Consider the following 16,364-nt stretch of genomic DNA (forward strand, 5'->3'; position numbering starts at 1 on the left):
GCCAGTATATTATTACGAGTGTAAGTTTAATTGATTACAACAGGCTTATGAAAACTTGTAATGCCGGTAATGTAAGACTTGCTTAAGATACCTCGTTTTGATCTTACTGATCCTTTTGAAATAATGTCTGAATATCTACTGCAATACGTTAAAGTGTTTTTGAGGATATTACTGAGTTAAATTCAATTAGAACAATCGTAAACATTTTTATAGGAAGAAATAAAGGTTTGTTTGTTTGTTTGGTGTAATTTAGCATTTACATTATCAGGAGTTAATAAAAATACGCAACTTTCCTTCGGAGAAAAGTGCCAATCCTGAAGGACATTAACATTAACGCGACTAAAGCTGCTTTTTTTATTGTTTAGATGGGTGGACGAGCTTACAGCCCTCCTGGAGTTAAGTGGTTACTGGAGGCCATAAATCTACAACGTAAATGCGTCACCCATCTTAAATATAAGTTCTATGGTCTCAGTATAGTTACAACGACTGCCCCACCCTTCAAGCCGAAACATATTACTGCTTCACGGCAGAAATAGAGTTCCTACCACCAGTGCTGGTAAACGCTAGTTTTAAATAAACGAAGAAGTTACGCACAACGGAAGAGACCGGGTGTATCATTTTAGTTGATAAAGAGAGTGATGAAAGAAGATTGAAATATGTTCCTAGAAGAACACCATTTGAAAACCGCATTTTATGTTGCGCTAAATTACAAAATGATATTGTAAATCATCTTTATAGTTAAGTTATAGTTATAGATAAGTTATAATTACTAGAAGCCTTTGCGACCATATTATTTTTAATGCCTATATTTACAAATTATTTACAAATCGTAAACATATTATAATTATAATTTTTAATTTTATTGCACATTAATTTTATTGCTACTTTGTTTCCCGTACGTATCTGCATCATCTTTCCATGTCGTTTAAGTTGGATGGCTACGTTATTGTGCTATGTCCGGTAACCGTTTGATATTTCTTCTTCTTCATCGTTCCCTCACTGCTGAAGACTGCTACTCTTTACTGGTGGTAGGACCTCTTATGAGTCCGTACTAGTAGGTACCACCGCCCTGTCTATTTCTGCCGTGAAGCAGCAAAGCATTTCGTTGTGAAGGGTGGGGCAGCCGTTGTAATTATTGAGACCTTAGAACTTACATCTCAAGGTGGGTGGCGCATTTACGTTGTAGATGTTTATGGGGTCCGGTAGCCACTTAACACCAGGTGGGCTGTGAGCTCACCCATCTAAGCAATAAAGAAAAAGATCACGACCACATGTGATTTTCCTCCAGTGTTCGATCATAGCAGTGAGATCAGTGCCATGGACCGCATGGTAGACTACTACCAACCGCTTCCTTAACCAGATCTGATCATCTGGCTAACGTTCAAGTGAACATAAAGCTCGTCTACCTATTTACGCTAATTTAACAAACCATAGAGAAGCCTTCACTTGCTACTTGTTAAGCAATACGTTCGTGTTATGAAAATGTACAATAACTCAAGTTGGTTTATTGTACATCGAGTTAATTAACTCAGATTGATTATAAACTTATAATTAAACAGCATTAAACGTAACACGATTAATTTCTAATCTAATAATCTTAAAGCGCTGTATCTACGTCAAAATGAGCTTTATCAGGATAATTGTAGCTGTTTTACTGTGAGACTCTAACCTAAGCTTATTATATTCACTATACATATAGCTTATTATATATACAAATACAACAGACGATAACACTTTGTGTAAAAGAAACCTTTGAACGCAGTGCTAATTGTGTGGAGGTAGCTGACCTACTTGTTTAGGAACACCATGAAAATATTAATGAACTAAACAGTATACTGGAATCGCTTTTAATCCGTTATAAACGCTTTTATCGTTTTTTTTTTAAATTAGTGATGTTATTTTATGAAAAGACCCGAAAAAATTTTATACTGAAATGTTTTACTTTCATGTTTATTTTTAAAACCTGCTATTTTGTTTTATGTTGATCGTGCTTCGTATTTTTTTTATTGCCCTTGTAAACAGACGAGCATATGGCTCACCTGATGGTGAGTGGTTACCGTCGCCCATGGACTTCAGCAATGCCAGGGACAGAGCCAAGCCGCTGCCTACCGCTTAATACTCTCCTCCACAAGCCTCGTTTGAAGAAGGACATGTCATAGCGCTCGGGAAACACCGTGGAGGGGAGCTAATTCCATAGCCGGATGGTACGTGGCAAAAAAGGGATCTGGAAACGCACTGTGGATAACCGCAGTGGCTCCAGGTAGTATGGATGAACTCTACTCCGGTGGCGGGCGGTGCGATGGTAAAAACGAGATGTTGGTCATGATCATCTCGAACAATTCTTCAGAGCACTCTCCATGGAACATGCGGTATAAAATACAGCGGGAACCGAAGTCCCTTCGCAGACCCAGAGGTTCCAAATGCAGTTTTAATGTCCTTAAGTGTAGTACAAGTGTCATTTTTCAACTATGCCTGAAAATTGTGAACATAATCGATCACTATTTTTATAACATGATCTATATTTTTTTGCTTTCAATTTTGAGAATTTATTCCATTAATTCATTACTCGCATAAACAGGTCAGTAGCTGTACAGTTACAAACAAATATAAAGTATCATACTAATACACATACATAAATCGTTTAGTATTACATTCTTTCGACGCTAGTACTTCACTGATATTTTTACTGTGAGATATTTTTCATTGAGCATCGTGGGCACGGTTACGCCACATACCTTCTGTTAATACGAACGTAAAGGCGCGCATTATTGCCTACCAACTAATTGCCTACCAACTAATTGGCTACCAATTCACTCAGCGTTGATGAGTCAAGAGTAATATAGGCTTACATTCATTTATTAGGGTTCATTCTGATGTAAACAAAATCCTACCTGTTTTCTTATAGCCTAATTGTTCGAAACCAATCCGTTGGTATTTGAAGTTTTCCCACGGCAACACGGGTCGCGATTTGACATCTGTCACTTTGTCTTGCTTGTCGAACGGGACGGTACCCGCATATGTGACGGTCTACGCTAACGATTTGCATTATCGCTAATCCTTATCCATTCCTGCCCTAAACCCTTCTCCCTAAGTGATACGGCGTGAGACGACAGGGTTATCGGTTCCGGTGAATGATTAGCTGATATTTTGTTAAAATAGTATATACGGCGCCGTGAATCGCGGCACATGTTCGACGCGCACCTCGTGTTGGTTTCCGGAGACCTAGGCTGCCACGAGGGCGCTGGGTTCGGATCGAACACTAATCCTACCTATTCCTATCCAATCCTATCTATTATCTTATCGATCTTGTATATATACGGTAGGTAACGGCAAACCTTTTTACCAAAAAGAAGTGGCTTTATTACCAGCGGTGGCAGACCAAGTTTTTTTAGTATCTAATGGCACTGGAAACTACTCAAAGTCATTGAGATGAGCACGTTCTAGTAATAAAAATACAGCAATATTTTTTTTATGAAACACCCATCTCACGTACATTGACGGCCTTAAAACAAACGAAACTACATAAATGCAGTTGCAACGAACATTACTATCTCTTTGTGTTTGTTACACAAGCCGTTTCATGATCATGTGTTTTGTAAACACCAGTTTTTATGAGTGTTGTTACTTTAGTTTCGTAGCGAAAACATTCTATTTCGAAAACGTAAGGTCATTTATTTTTGAAAAGCGTTGATCAAGAGAGGAGCTCGCGAAACACTTCACATGTTAAGCAGTTATCGCAGTCAATGGACATCAAGACCAGCATCCATATCGGAATACCATTTGATGTTCCTATGACAAGATTAGGTTCCTTCATCATGGGCGTAATATCTGTCAGGTATTTTCTAATGGTATTATTTATATGCGAACAAAAATCTTCTAAAAACACGCAATACGTGATATGTTATTTTTTGTAATGCAACATAAAGTCGAGATTACCAAAAAATCCTTTCGCATATTATAAAAACGATATAAGCGCGTAACAATTCTAATCTACATTTACAAGATTATGTATAGATAAATACATTAGTATGAAATATATTAATTATAACAATTCTTAAAATATCGACACTTTATTCAATTTGCTTCGGTTTTCAAGAGTCTTAATAGACTTATTAAAAAGTTTAGGGTTTAATCTCGCATTTTTTATGGTCTTTATTTATTTTTGACATTTCGAATAGGTACTTTACAGTTTATGTGGTCGCGGACGAGTAAGGTGAGAACTACCGCGTAACTAAAAGCTTTGTACATTGCTAACATTATAACAGAAGTCTTGTCCAAAGTACCATCAATAGAAATAGAAACGTATAAACGAAAAAAAAACACTAATTTTCATTTATATTTAATTTAGAAAAAATAAACTAATAAAAAGATTAAAAGTGGTGCTACTCGTAAATGAAATTTTTTACATACATATTGTATGTCTCATCACAAAGTATTTCGGTTTACATTGCTTCTAAATAATCTAAATACTAATACATATAAGTTTAAGTGCAGTCACTTAAAGCATTCATGATAACGTTGTGTTCGCGATGGCTTAAGAATCATAATATTATAATATTGACATAATGAAAAAAAAAAAGTTTAATTTTTTTAAGTAGCTAGGTCTTGTCTGTCTTGTTTTTTGATCTACTTAGATAAAGTAGAGGCTACTAGACAAGTATGTAATATAAAACTTAAAAAAAATGTTACACAAAAGAACGCTTTGAAAGCGTACGCGAGCTGTCAAATCAGCATAAAATTGTAATTCAACTAATATGACGGTACATTAAATTTATTGCACAAGACGTGAAAATTTAATTTTTTAATATTTTAAAATGAAAACGTATTCATTATTTGAGTGAGGTTTCCCTTTCGCAGTTTTATCACTATACAAGCGGCTCACTCCGGCTCCGCTCGGGTCTTTAACAAAAATTTCAACGATATTTGACGTTGTTTTACTTTTTTAAATATAAGAACACTTATTGCGGCGTAACTATAATAGTTGGACATATGCTGTCGCGACACTTTTTATAAATAATAATGTGTCCTACAAAGTCGTTGTAAATTATTTTATTCCATCATCAATATTTTTCGCAGGGCGCACGATGTAAAGAATATTTTAGATAATTTTTTTACACCTTGGGTAACATTATTGGAGTTTTAAGTAAGGATCCCTATTTTTTTCTTCAAAAAAGATTATACTCCATGTCACTCGGGAATCGTGTAGCTTACAAACAGTGAAAGAATTTTTCAAATCGGGTCAGTAGTTTCGAAGACTATTCAGTACAAACAATAAAACAAATCTGTCCTCTTTATAATATTATATTAGTATAGATTTACGATGGATTTTGTAGTCTTATTTTAAATATATTTTTCGTGTTTATATATCAAGGGGTGAAAGGCTATTTGGTTTAAATGATATTTCGATTCATACGCGACATTTATCTTTGTAATTAAAGGTGCTTTCTATGGTGTATTATGATATGGTGGTATTAGCTGCGTTTCGTTTGGTTTGCGTTGGTCAACAGTTAGATATTTTTAATTGAACTTTAATTGAGTTTACTCCATTCAAATAGCCGAGGAAGTTTTTTTGTTATGATAGATTTTCCAAATTTAAAACTTTAAATGGCTCTCCTGTAAGTTGCAACCAAATCGATTTCACCAGTCGATTATATGAAACTTTTATTACCCCTGTGTAATATGACATACGTAAATTATTAATATCGACAGGCTTAATGAATTCAACTGTATCAAATCAGAGAATTAGCGAATTTTTATCTTTTAAATAAATTACGTGATAGCGACAAAACCAAGGAAATTAAATTTTATGCTAAACAGGTCACCTATTTATTATATTGAACAATGACGTCAACGTTCACGTGCATCATACAAATTTTATAAAGACCGATACTCGTATTGTGATGCACCTTTTTAATGTAATAAATACACCAGTGACACTCATCACGATAAGGATTTCAAAACAAAAGTTCTATTGAGATCTAAGACTTAACCATTGCTGAGATGCCAAGCCGCCAATGGTCAATGTCGATGAAAGTTAAATTTATTGTAATTTTCCAGGAGAAATTTGAAATTGTGTGAAGTGAAAGCAAAGCGCCGCGTAAATCATTCCCTTGTTTAGTTTAGCGTACATAACGACAATGGTAATCATCTCTCATTAATATGCATCGCGTGGTTACAACGATTTAAAAACATATTACAAACACTTTCTGTGACAATAATAATGATTTATTTTCTAAGCTACGGCTATCTGTGAGTTATGTGACATTCGTTTTAAACACACCTATTTTTTTTAAATAGTTTTTGTAAAATTTTACACTTAAAAACTTTAACATATTACAATCTATTTAATAAAAAAAAAATTGATCATCATCATTACGTAATCACATTGTAAATTGTAGTTCACAACAATCAACCTGCAATTTACAATGGTATGGTTCACGGAAGCTGCAGAAATAAGGGCCCTATCATCAGTCGATGGCAGATTGTAGAATGAACTGCCTTCCACAATGTTTCTTTAGAATATCTTTCATCAAATATATTCGGAAAATTCCTGTCCGCACCCGTAGCTCGAATACCACTTTATACTACCACCGAATAGTTGAGAGAAAGATATTGGATAAGGCTTCCAAGAGGTACCTCATGCCAGTGGGCAACAGCAGTCTTTGGGCCATATCCTCATCTAACTCGTATAGGTTTTTTTTTAATTGTAAATAGGAAGATGACTATGCGTCGTGAAGGCTCAGGTCATTGGTTTCACGGACAACTAGTATCAGTTTTCCGGTTTGACACGCGAGACGTAATGCATAATCGAATTTAATTTACGAGTTAATTATTTTAATTTGATTATTTCAGACGCTTCGAAATCTTTAAACGGTTACCGATTTGAATATATTATGAAACGGTCATATATATTTTTTAAATTACTGAAACTTGTTTCTTTGTACATATTACAAAGAATTTATATAATAGTATTTTTACGTCTGGCACTTAATTTAAGTTGGGATTTCGGCGTCACAATTAGAATCCCGGTCACTTGGACGGAGTTAATTAGACGGTATTGTCTGTTACCACGAAAACAGTATAGTATCTAAAATATCGAAAAAAAAAATGTATTGATACAATAAAATTGAAATTAATCGTAAAGCTAATTTCAATTACGCATCAGTTGCTATGAATTCTAATCTCTAACAAATGCTGTTACTAGATTTTGTTTGGTTAGCAAAGGACAATGACCACATATGTATGGAATTCCGTCTTAAGTTTTTGCACAATAAATCTTTATTTATTATAGACTACGCTTTATATATTATCGAATAAAAGTGTTCGCTTCCCCATAATTAACCGGGTTTTCAAGCAATTAGACCAAAACGGACATAACCTATAGATAATGTTAAGCCCACAAACAAAACAAAACAAAACAAAACAAAACATTTCTGTAGTGAAATTGATTGTAAAAAATGAGAAAACTATTTCGATGTTATTTTGATTCAGCAACATGCAACTTTGCTAGACGACTTTTGGTCATTCTCCTTTATACTTAAAATGATCCCGACAGATTTTCTTTACGCTATAGCGCTAGTGCCACCAGTCCCCGGAGCAGGGTTCGTCCACAGGTCTGTACATGGAAAGGTACATGTACCATCTGTCTCTGACTGTACTCTTTTATATTATCTTTCCCGGTGTTTATGGTATCATTTTCTAGAACGAGAACCGAATCTTCAACGAGATCTCCGCACCGAGGAGCGCGTTAAATACGTGGGTCTGTCGAAACTACCAACTAAACTACTCCTCTGTGTTCCGACTCACACATTTAAGCCCCACCCGGGACAGAGCCCAAGTGAAGTACGATGAGCTACAACCAGACTCACGCGAACATGACTCCACTGTCGGGTGGTATCACTCGTATTCCAGGATATTGCGCTGGATCAGAACCAGTTCCTTGGAACGCGACACACCGACAAACGTTCCCTCCTTTTTTTTCTCCTACCTATGCTGATAGCCTTGAGAGGCTATTTCAGCTTCACCGTGACGTGTAGGTGAGCTCACGGGGCTGAAACCGGAGTGTTGCTAACACTGGCCCTAGCAAGAGCAGTGCTTCGCAGAATCTACCACCGGATCGGAAACGCGACCCACTGAGAAGATCCGGCGAGAAACTTAGTGAGCTGTGTCTGTGGGTAAATCTGTGGGTTGTTCCTTCTGTAACATCGAGCTGTGGAGCGCTAGTGCGGTAGCGCGTTGTAACGGTAAATCCGCCATGACCCATATTCATAGCCCGCGACTTTATCTATGATGCTAATAAAAGAGCTAGCGAGTTGTCCCACCGGGGCTGACCGCAACTATGAATGAGACACACCTGCAGTTCGTCGTCGACGACAGAATCGAACGTCTCCCGCAGCCTCGCCTCGCCGCGGACGTCCGCCTTGGCCGTCAGCTGCTTCTCCCTGAGCGACGTCCGGCGCACCGACCGCACTCTGCGAACCGAACACGATTGTAATTCTATTTTCAGAACATCGTTCGGGAATCAGAATGTTATTTTTCTTAAAGGGATTTTATAACCTGGTAACTAAGACCTTTAGGTCATGTCTTATTTTAATTTATGTTCTTATTGCAGTGAAATGAAATGACGATGATTAATTTGAGACATTAATCAACTGGAATGAAATTAAATGAAATGAGATGATGATGAAATATAATTTCTGTAAAATGGTGGTAATTTACTGAGATTTTCTTTAGTGGACTTTTTGGAGTTTCCCGAGAAGTTACGTGCAGCGGCTTTGTTTCATTTTCCCACATTTGTGCATATTCACAAATATTAAACAGTTAATAAACCACCGTTATTACATCGTTATTTAAACCTGAAGATACACTAAGTAGACAAAATAAAACAAATCACACAACTTCACTACTCGCCTTCCCGCCAAAAAGTCCATCAGAATGTTAAATGATGCGATTTGGATTAGTGACGTCACGAGATGACATTAATTCGATATTATATTAGCAGATTATTTAATGAAACCAAAATACCGTCAGCATTAAAAATATACCACTAAGCGAAAAATGAGCTTTATAACGTGGATCTGAAACACTATAATATAAATATAACTTTAATATTACATAGTGTTCACGCATCTGTCATGCTGAGGATGTCGATTCTCGAAATCATTGTATCTGTATTATATTATTGGTATTATTAGGTAAGTTTTAGCCACTAATAGAATTATCGAGTCGTGTGTGACCCAAACGTGTGCGGTTGCAATTGGTTAAGAATATAGTTCCCTCACCCCACTATCCTATAAAACTGTACGATTACTAATTCGCAATTACACACGTCAACTTATTTTTCAAATAAACGCATCTTTTAATTTCAGTGAAATCTCAAGTTCAGGAATATTAATAACAATTTCAAGTGCGGAAAATCTATTGCCGCTACATATAGTTAATTATGATAGATGTGTACGTTTAAATCAATCACTGGTGGTAGGACCTCTTGTGAGTCCGCACGGGTAGGTACCACCGCCCCGTCTATTTCTGCCGTGAAGCAGTAATGCGTTTCGGTTTGAAAGGTGGGGCAGCCGTTGTAACTATACTGAGACCTTAGAACTTATATCTCAAGGTGTGTGGCGCATTTACGTTGTAGATGTCTATGGGCTCCAGTAACCACTTAACACCAGGTGGACTGTGAGCTCGTCCACACATCTAAGCAATAAAAAAAGAAAGAAATAAAGATACATTATTACTATCTGTTTGTTTAGTTTAATTATCAATTTTGTTTCACTTTTCACTTTTTTATTGTTTGATTATAAAATAAATGAAATTAGTTCTATGCAGGATGCAGGTCCTAACTAATTTTCAAGTATGGACTACAATAAACAGTTATATTTCTTCATTTAATTCATTCATTCATTAAATCAATCATTCATTCATTCATTCTTTCATTCACTCATTTATTAAAATCCGCTAAATGCTTTTAGGTTCCTAAAGAATAAGACGTATATCCCTACAGTTGAACGTTGATAGAGCAGACCGGCGACGTACCTGCTGGTGCTGGCGGTGGAGGAGGAGCGGCGCGCGCTGCGCAGACGGTCGGCGGCGGAGTGGCGCCGGTGCTCCTCCTGCTCGGCCGCCAGACGCAGTATACGACTCCGCAGCTCGCCCTCTTCGCATATATCTGTACCACACGACAATATATAGTATATTAATACGTGAAGCAAAAGCTTAGTACCCCTTTTTACGAAAATTGCGCGGACGGAGGAGTATGAAATTTCCCACACTTGTAGAGAATATAGAGAAGAAGTGCAGAATGCTAATATTTTTTTTAAATTATGTATTAAAAATACATTAAATCAGTAAAGAAAACATTACACATGCTACCATGTATTTGACACACACATATACTCTTTGTTTATTGTCAAACTTTTGTTATTGCTTAAAGTCTGTAGTCAAATTGAGAATAGGTTAATATTGTTTATCTTTTATATTACGAGTATTTGTCTATAGTGTAGTCTTGGCGAAATATAATATAATATAGAAATATAATAGTCTTTGGCAATAGAACCATAATAATGTCCAAACTTATAATTTTAATTAATTATAGTCGAATTTCGACTACTGCGGGAACACTAGTACTATAAAAAATATCTTCAACAAAATCGCAATGGATTTCATACCTAATTCCTACTCGCAATTTTTTTTGAGCGCTACATGTTCTTCAAGCCTGTGTGTAGTAGATGTGAGTGTGTGAGTGAGGGGCAACGGGCAGCAACTTGGCCGTGCCCTTGGCATTGCTGATGTCCATGAGCGATGGTAACTAAGGCGGGTAGTGAAGAGTGTACCTTCCGGTAAGTGGTTTTGCTCTCCTTCTGACATCGCCAACGTTCGAGTCAACTCAAGACTGATTTTCGTTAGCAATAAAAAAACAAAACAATTATCGATGAAGACTTGTGAAATGAGAAGATGAAGATCAAGAAGTGCTAACAATAGCTGTTGTAGGTGATAAAATAAAAACGTACTGTAGGCATAGTTGCAATAAAGTCTATTTTTACTATTTTATTAGTCCATTTGACGAAGCGTTTACAAAGGAGCCTTTCATCTAACAGTAACTAAGCTAACTAACAGTAACTGTTCTTGTTAAAAAAAAAACGTTTAATATTATTTAATTGTGAATGTTACGATGAATGTGTGGAGTAACGAGAATGGATAGAATACGGAATGAATATGTTAGAGTAAGTCTGAAAGTGGCACCTGTGACAGAGAAGTTGAGAAGTGCGCATTTGGGATGGTATGGACATGTGATGAGACGAAATGAAAATAAGGTTGGTAAGAAAGTGTTAACTATAAATGCGACTATAGAGGAAGAGGTAGACCTAAGAAGAAATGCATGGATTGCGTGAAAGACGATATGCGTAAGAGGGGAGTGAGCGAAGAAATGGTATATGATAGAGGAGTATGGAAGGAGAAAACATGTTGCGCCGACCCCAAGTGACCGGGAAAAGGATAGGAGAATGATGATGATGCTATACTATTAATATTTACTTAATAATATTTATTTACTTATTAATATTTATTTATAAATTAGATACTATTAATTCTCATTTTAAATCATTTAATAAAATGTGACAATTTTATCGGGAAGCTGAACACAAATCGCAACGGATGATGTCAATATGTAGCTAATCGTTGTATATTGTTATAGTCTGTGGTTGGCTCATGGATTGTCTTGGCCCCGAATGACGTCAGTCGTAGCAAATTTTAATCCAACGTTGTTTTCTCGACAGGAAAAAAATAAAATACCGTCTCTTTCCCTGTATTTGTATTTCTTTTATAAGGAACAAAATATTTTTTTCATATACTATTTTACAATCGATTTATGCATACTATAATAATATTTTAAACGTAAAAGTTTGTTCGGTAGTTTATAACTGAATCACGTAAAAATGTCTAAGTGGATTTGGACAATATTAATTCACAAAACCTGGCTTAATACATTGGATACCTTTTATCGTGGTAAATCACTGTCTTTAACCGGTGGTAAGACCTCTTGTCAGTCCCCACGGGTAGGTACCACCACCCTGCCTATTACTGCCGTGAAGCAGTAATGCGTTTCGGTTTGAAGGGTGGGGTAGCCTTTCTAACTATACTGAGACCTTAGAACTCATATCTCAAGGTGGGTGGCGGCATTTACGTTGTAGATGTCTATGGACTCCGATAACCACTTAACACCAGGTAGGCTTTGAGCCAATCCAACCATCTATGTAATAAAAAAAACACGTATTCGCTGGTTCATGATTTCACGTACGAACGGACCTACAGACTTGTAGTTAATGGGAAAGAGAATATCAAAAGCAACTTCTCATTCCAGGAAGATGCGTCTACGCGAGTCAAACCGCGGGGTGCGTCTAATATTCTAAATAAATATCTCTGTTTACAATTTCGTCTCGTCTAATCAATGCCAAACGATCACGGCAAATCCTTGTATCGGTATGAGTATAGATTATTTTTAGATGATTAAATGCTTCACCTGCCGGCGTTTCGTCATGCTTGTTCCGGACGTTTAGATCGGCGCCGTACTGCACAAGTAACTCCAATACTTCGAACTGAAACAAAGCATACGTATTAAACATATGCTATAGCTGTATTGGTTCAACTCATCTTGAGACTTGATATCGGAATCTTATTGTATAACGGTTGTCCCAAACTGGACACAAATGCTTTGTGGTAATAATTCAGTACCGTAGGTTGGGGGAATTGGGACCCTTCCAAAATCCAACACAAATTTTCAATGGTTTTTATTTTTTATTTTTATTGGTTAGATGGGTGGTGGACGACCTCACAGCCCACCTGGTGTTAAGTGGTTACTGGGGCCCATAGACATTTACAGCGTAAATGCGCCACCCACCTTGAGGAATAAGTTCTAAGGTTTCAGTATAGTCGCAACGGCTGCCCCACCCTTCAAACCGAAACGCATTACTGCTTCACGGCAGAAATAGGCGGGGCTGTGGTACCTACCCGCGCGGACTCACAAGAGATCCTGCCACCAGTAATTACGCAAATTATAATTTTGCGGGTTTGATTTTTATTACACGATGTTATTCCTTCACCGTGGAAGTCAATCGTGAACATTTGTTGAGTACGTATTTCATTAGAAAAATTGGTACCCGCCCGTGATTCGAACACTTTTTTTAACATCGATGTTAAAACCAAAACATCGGCGATGCGTCGTTGTTCATGAACGATGTTTTATCGTATACAGACATAGTGCGCCATCTTGCGTTCTCTCCGTGATCCACACAGATTATGTATCAGTCTCAGTCACAAGCGTACATTTTTCAATTTAGCATCTCGCTCACTCAGCGCTTATATACCTATTTTATGTTAAAGCGATTCATGAGCTGATTGTAAAACGGTAACCATTTACCATCAGGTGGGCCGTATACTAAACTAGCTGCTCGCGCAGTAAAAAAATCCGAATTTCCAAAGCAAAGGGAAAAACAGATGTATCCAAAGGGTCCACGTGTACATCAGATCGTCCCAGCTTGTCTACCCTCTTTGTTTTTCACAATCAATTATTATAATTTAGGATCTCTCTATGATTCTTATAAATTTTCGTCGACTTCATATATCCAGAAAAAAAATCAAAAATAAGTAAATTTTAGCGCTGACTTTTTTAAAATATTTTGGAGAAAAAAGGTAAATAAAATCGGTCAAGATCTGAAACAGCGGAACGCGACATGTCGAACCTACAGACGTCCCTTTTGCGCTCTACCCATGAGAAGTTTGATGAAAGAAACGGCACAAAATTTAATGATTTTTTTAAACCTATTCAAATTGTATTTCGGAACGTGACATGTCGAACCTACAGTCGTCCCTTTCGCGCTCTAGCCGTGAGAGGTTAGACGAAAGAAATGGCAATAGATTCTTTTATGCTTTTTTTAAACCTATTCAAATTATGAATGTCTCAAAATATTCGATACTCACATGTCCCCAGCAGGCCGCGCCGTGCACCGGCTGCCACATGTCGTGGTCCACCACGTCGGTGGAGGCCCGATGCTCCAAGAGATATTCCACTACTTTCATGTAACCATTCGCAGAAGCCACGTGCAACTAGAAATAAAAAACAATACATTTTTAAATATAAACCAGTGTATAATTATTTTTAGAATACATTAATTTAATTATCATTCTTGATATATTCGGATATAACTGTTGTCTCTTAAAGACTCAACCACTAGACATAAGACGTATTATTTAAAATTTAAAACGTATTATTTAAACTTTAAAAATTGCCTAAATACTACAACGGACCGATTCAATGTTATAATTCTGATTTCGAGAGTTGATGGATTCGAGAGTTAAGGGACTTCAATTTTTAGCATTCATTTATAAATTGAGTAAACTATATATTTTTTTCACACACGCTCTTAGCTTTTTCATTGAGCTATGCATGCATGGAGACGAATGGCGATTTTTAATCTAACTTTATTTTACTATTAGTATGTAACATTACTTCTGAATAAATAATACCTACCAGTGTCGCTCCCTGATTGTCCCTGGGTTCGTCCAAATCCATACCCTCCTTGACTAGTTCCGCCACGTCTAATAACATTCTCATCTCAGTAGCAGCCCTCGTTTCGTCTATTAACCTTTGCGTCACACCCCTAGCTGCCATTTCACTTTCTATCGCGTCTAATGTTCTTTCCTCTTCGCAGATGTCGTATGGCATATTCCCGTCTCCGTTCACAGCCAGTAGGTTGGCCCCGCGTTGTATTAATATTCGGACTAGATTAAGATTGCCGCAGGTGGCCGCCGCGTGGAGCGGGGTCCACTTCTCGCTGTCCTCCGCATTGACGTTCGCCCCGTGATCGAGTAGAAGACGCATCATCGCTTCGTTGTTGTCGATGCAGCATTGGTGCAGAGCTGTTAGGCCGTCCTCGTTCGTAGCGTCCGGAGTAACGCCGCGCGCGAGTAATCTTCGAACTGTAAGAGTACATTTTCTGATGTTTATAGTGCTAATGAAATGTTAGTGAATTAGGTTGTTAATTTTTTATGTCTCATCTCTAGAAACCCGCTCGCTGCACTAAGCTTATTGATCAAACTATTGAATCCATTAGAGTTTAATGTTCTTGCAATGTTACTAGTGGACACAGAGAGCTATGTAACACTAGAACTACCCTGTTCAGAAATGAAAACATCAACGAAGATCCGCCGTGTACTATAACCATGACTACTCTGTTAAGAGTCTCCATCTAGACGAATATTAATGTACATATCCAGCCATTATTCACAGAGGATAGTAGCTACCTACCATCTGCCTTATTATCCACCAATATTAAGAATACCTTCACCTATTCTTCTTACCTCAAACCATAATTTAGAATTGAAATACCCCCTAATCCTACTTTTTAGTGCTAGTAAGAATGTTGGAAGCTTGCTCGAGTGGATTTCGATGCGTAGAACATTCGGCAGTGATAATTCTAGAGTTAAGTTCTGTACGAAAAACGAATTATCGAACAGTGTTCAACTTAGAAACATTCCTGTGCCCACTATCTCGCGTATAAGACTATATACCATTTGACAAACTATAATTAAAGAAAACGTTCAAATGGCGTGTGCTATTGCGATTATATCGATTTCAGTGCAAGACATGCAATACGTTTAGCAATTCTAATGTTACGATTAAAACTGTAACATTTGTGTTTCTTATGGCGTATATAAATGATATTTGTCATTGCGTATTTGTAATGATTAAAGTTATACGAGTTTAAGTCCGCGTGTTAGTAAATGGTTACCGGAACCCTATAAACAATATAAGTTGAATAATGCTGTTCTTACTGTAATTACGGCATTAGTATATTACAACATCTATATTATGTTTCTAATCGTAAAACTAATACAATAATAATTAATATATCAACGTTTCCAGTAAGCTACTATGCTATTTCAGCATTCAAGAGCACAGATTAGTAAATATTTGTGACCTAAAAGTTATGATGCCCGCTGTACTCGGACCGAGCGATACGATTTGTCGGAGTTAAAATCCAGCGAGTACCAATTAAAATAATGTTGTACCTAACCTATTTTCCTTTAATTGAACAGAAATATAGGACAAAATAGAAGCCGTCGACTTTGATTTTATGCAATACCTACGTATCTGACTCAGAAGGCACGTATAGTGACTTACTACAGATTGCCTAATACTGCTGCAAAGTAGTCAGGGATTCCAGTTTTCAAACCGATGGAACAGCCAGTTTAAAATCCAACTGAGACCTCGACGGGTAGCCGTAACCACGTAATCTTTATGAGCTCCAGTAAGACTTACTACCAGATAGCTCGTCAACCCATCTATAGCAATACGTCAAAAGACTCGA

The 16,364-nt window shown here is 37.0% G+C and overlaps 1 protein-coding gene and 1 long non-coding RNA gene across 14 annotated transcripts in view; one reads left to right on the plus strand and one right to left on the minus strand.

The window, feature by feature from the left end:
- LOC101740746 (protein phosphatase 1 regulatory subunit 16A) overlaps window positions 1-16,364 on the minus strand; it is a 44,331-nt gene that overhangs the window by 12,676 nt on the left and 15,291 nt on the right. For all 13 annotated transcript variants that reach the window (XM_004931607.5, XM_038013663.2, XM_038013662.2 and 10 more), the window contains 5 exons: window positions 14,525-14,973; window positions 13,975-14,100; window positions 12,518-12,593; window positions 10,036-10,168; window positions 8,354-8,471 (listed from right to left, as the gene is read on the minus strand). In XM_004931607.5, the coding sequence (XP_004931664.1) occupies window positions 8,354-8,471; window positions 10,036-10,168; window positions 12,518-12,593; window positions 13,975-14,100; window positions 14,525-14,973 (902 nt within the window). The remainder of the gene's footprint in view (window positions 1-8,353; window positions 8,472-10,035; window positions 10,169-12,517; window positions 12,594-13,974; window positions 14,101-14,524; window positions 14,974-16,364) is intronic.
- Window positions 3,443-10,365, plus strand: LOC134199685 (uncharacterized). The gene is made up of 2 exons (XR_009974282.1): window positions 3,443-3,835; window positions 10,004-10,365. It is a non-coding gene; the product is annotated as an uncharacterized LOC134199685 (long non-coding RNA).

Source organism: Bombyx mori, chromosome 11 (genome assembly GCF_030269925.1).
Source record: "Bombyx mori chromosome 11, ASM3026992v2".
Taxonomy (NCBI): Eukaryota; Metazoa; Arthropoda; class Insecta; order Lepidoptera; family Bombycidae; genus Bombyx; species Bombyx mori.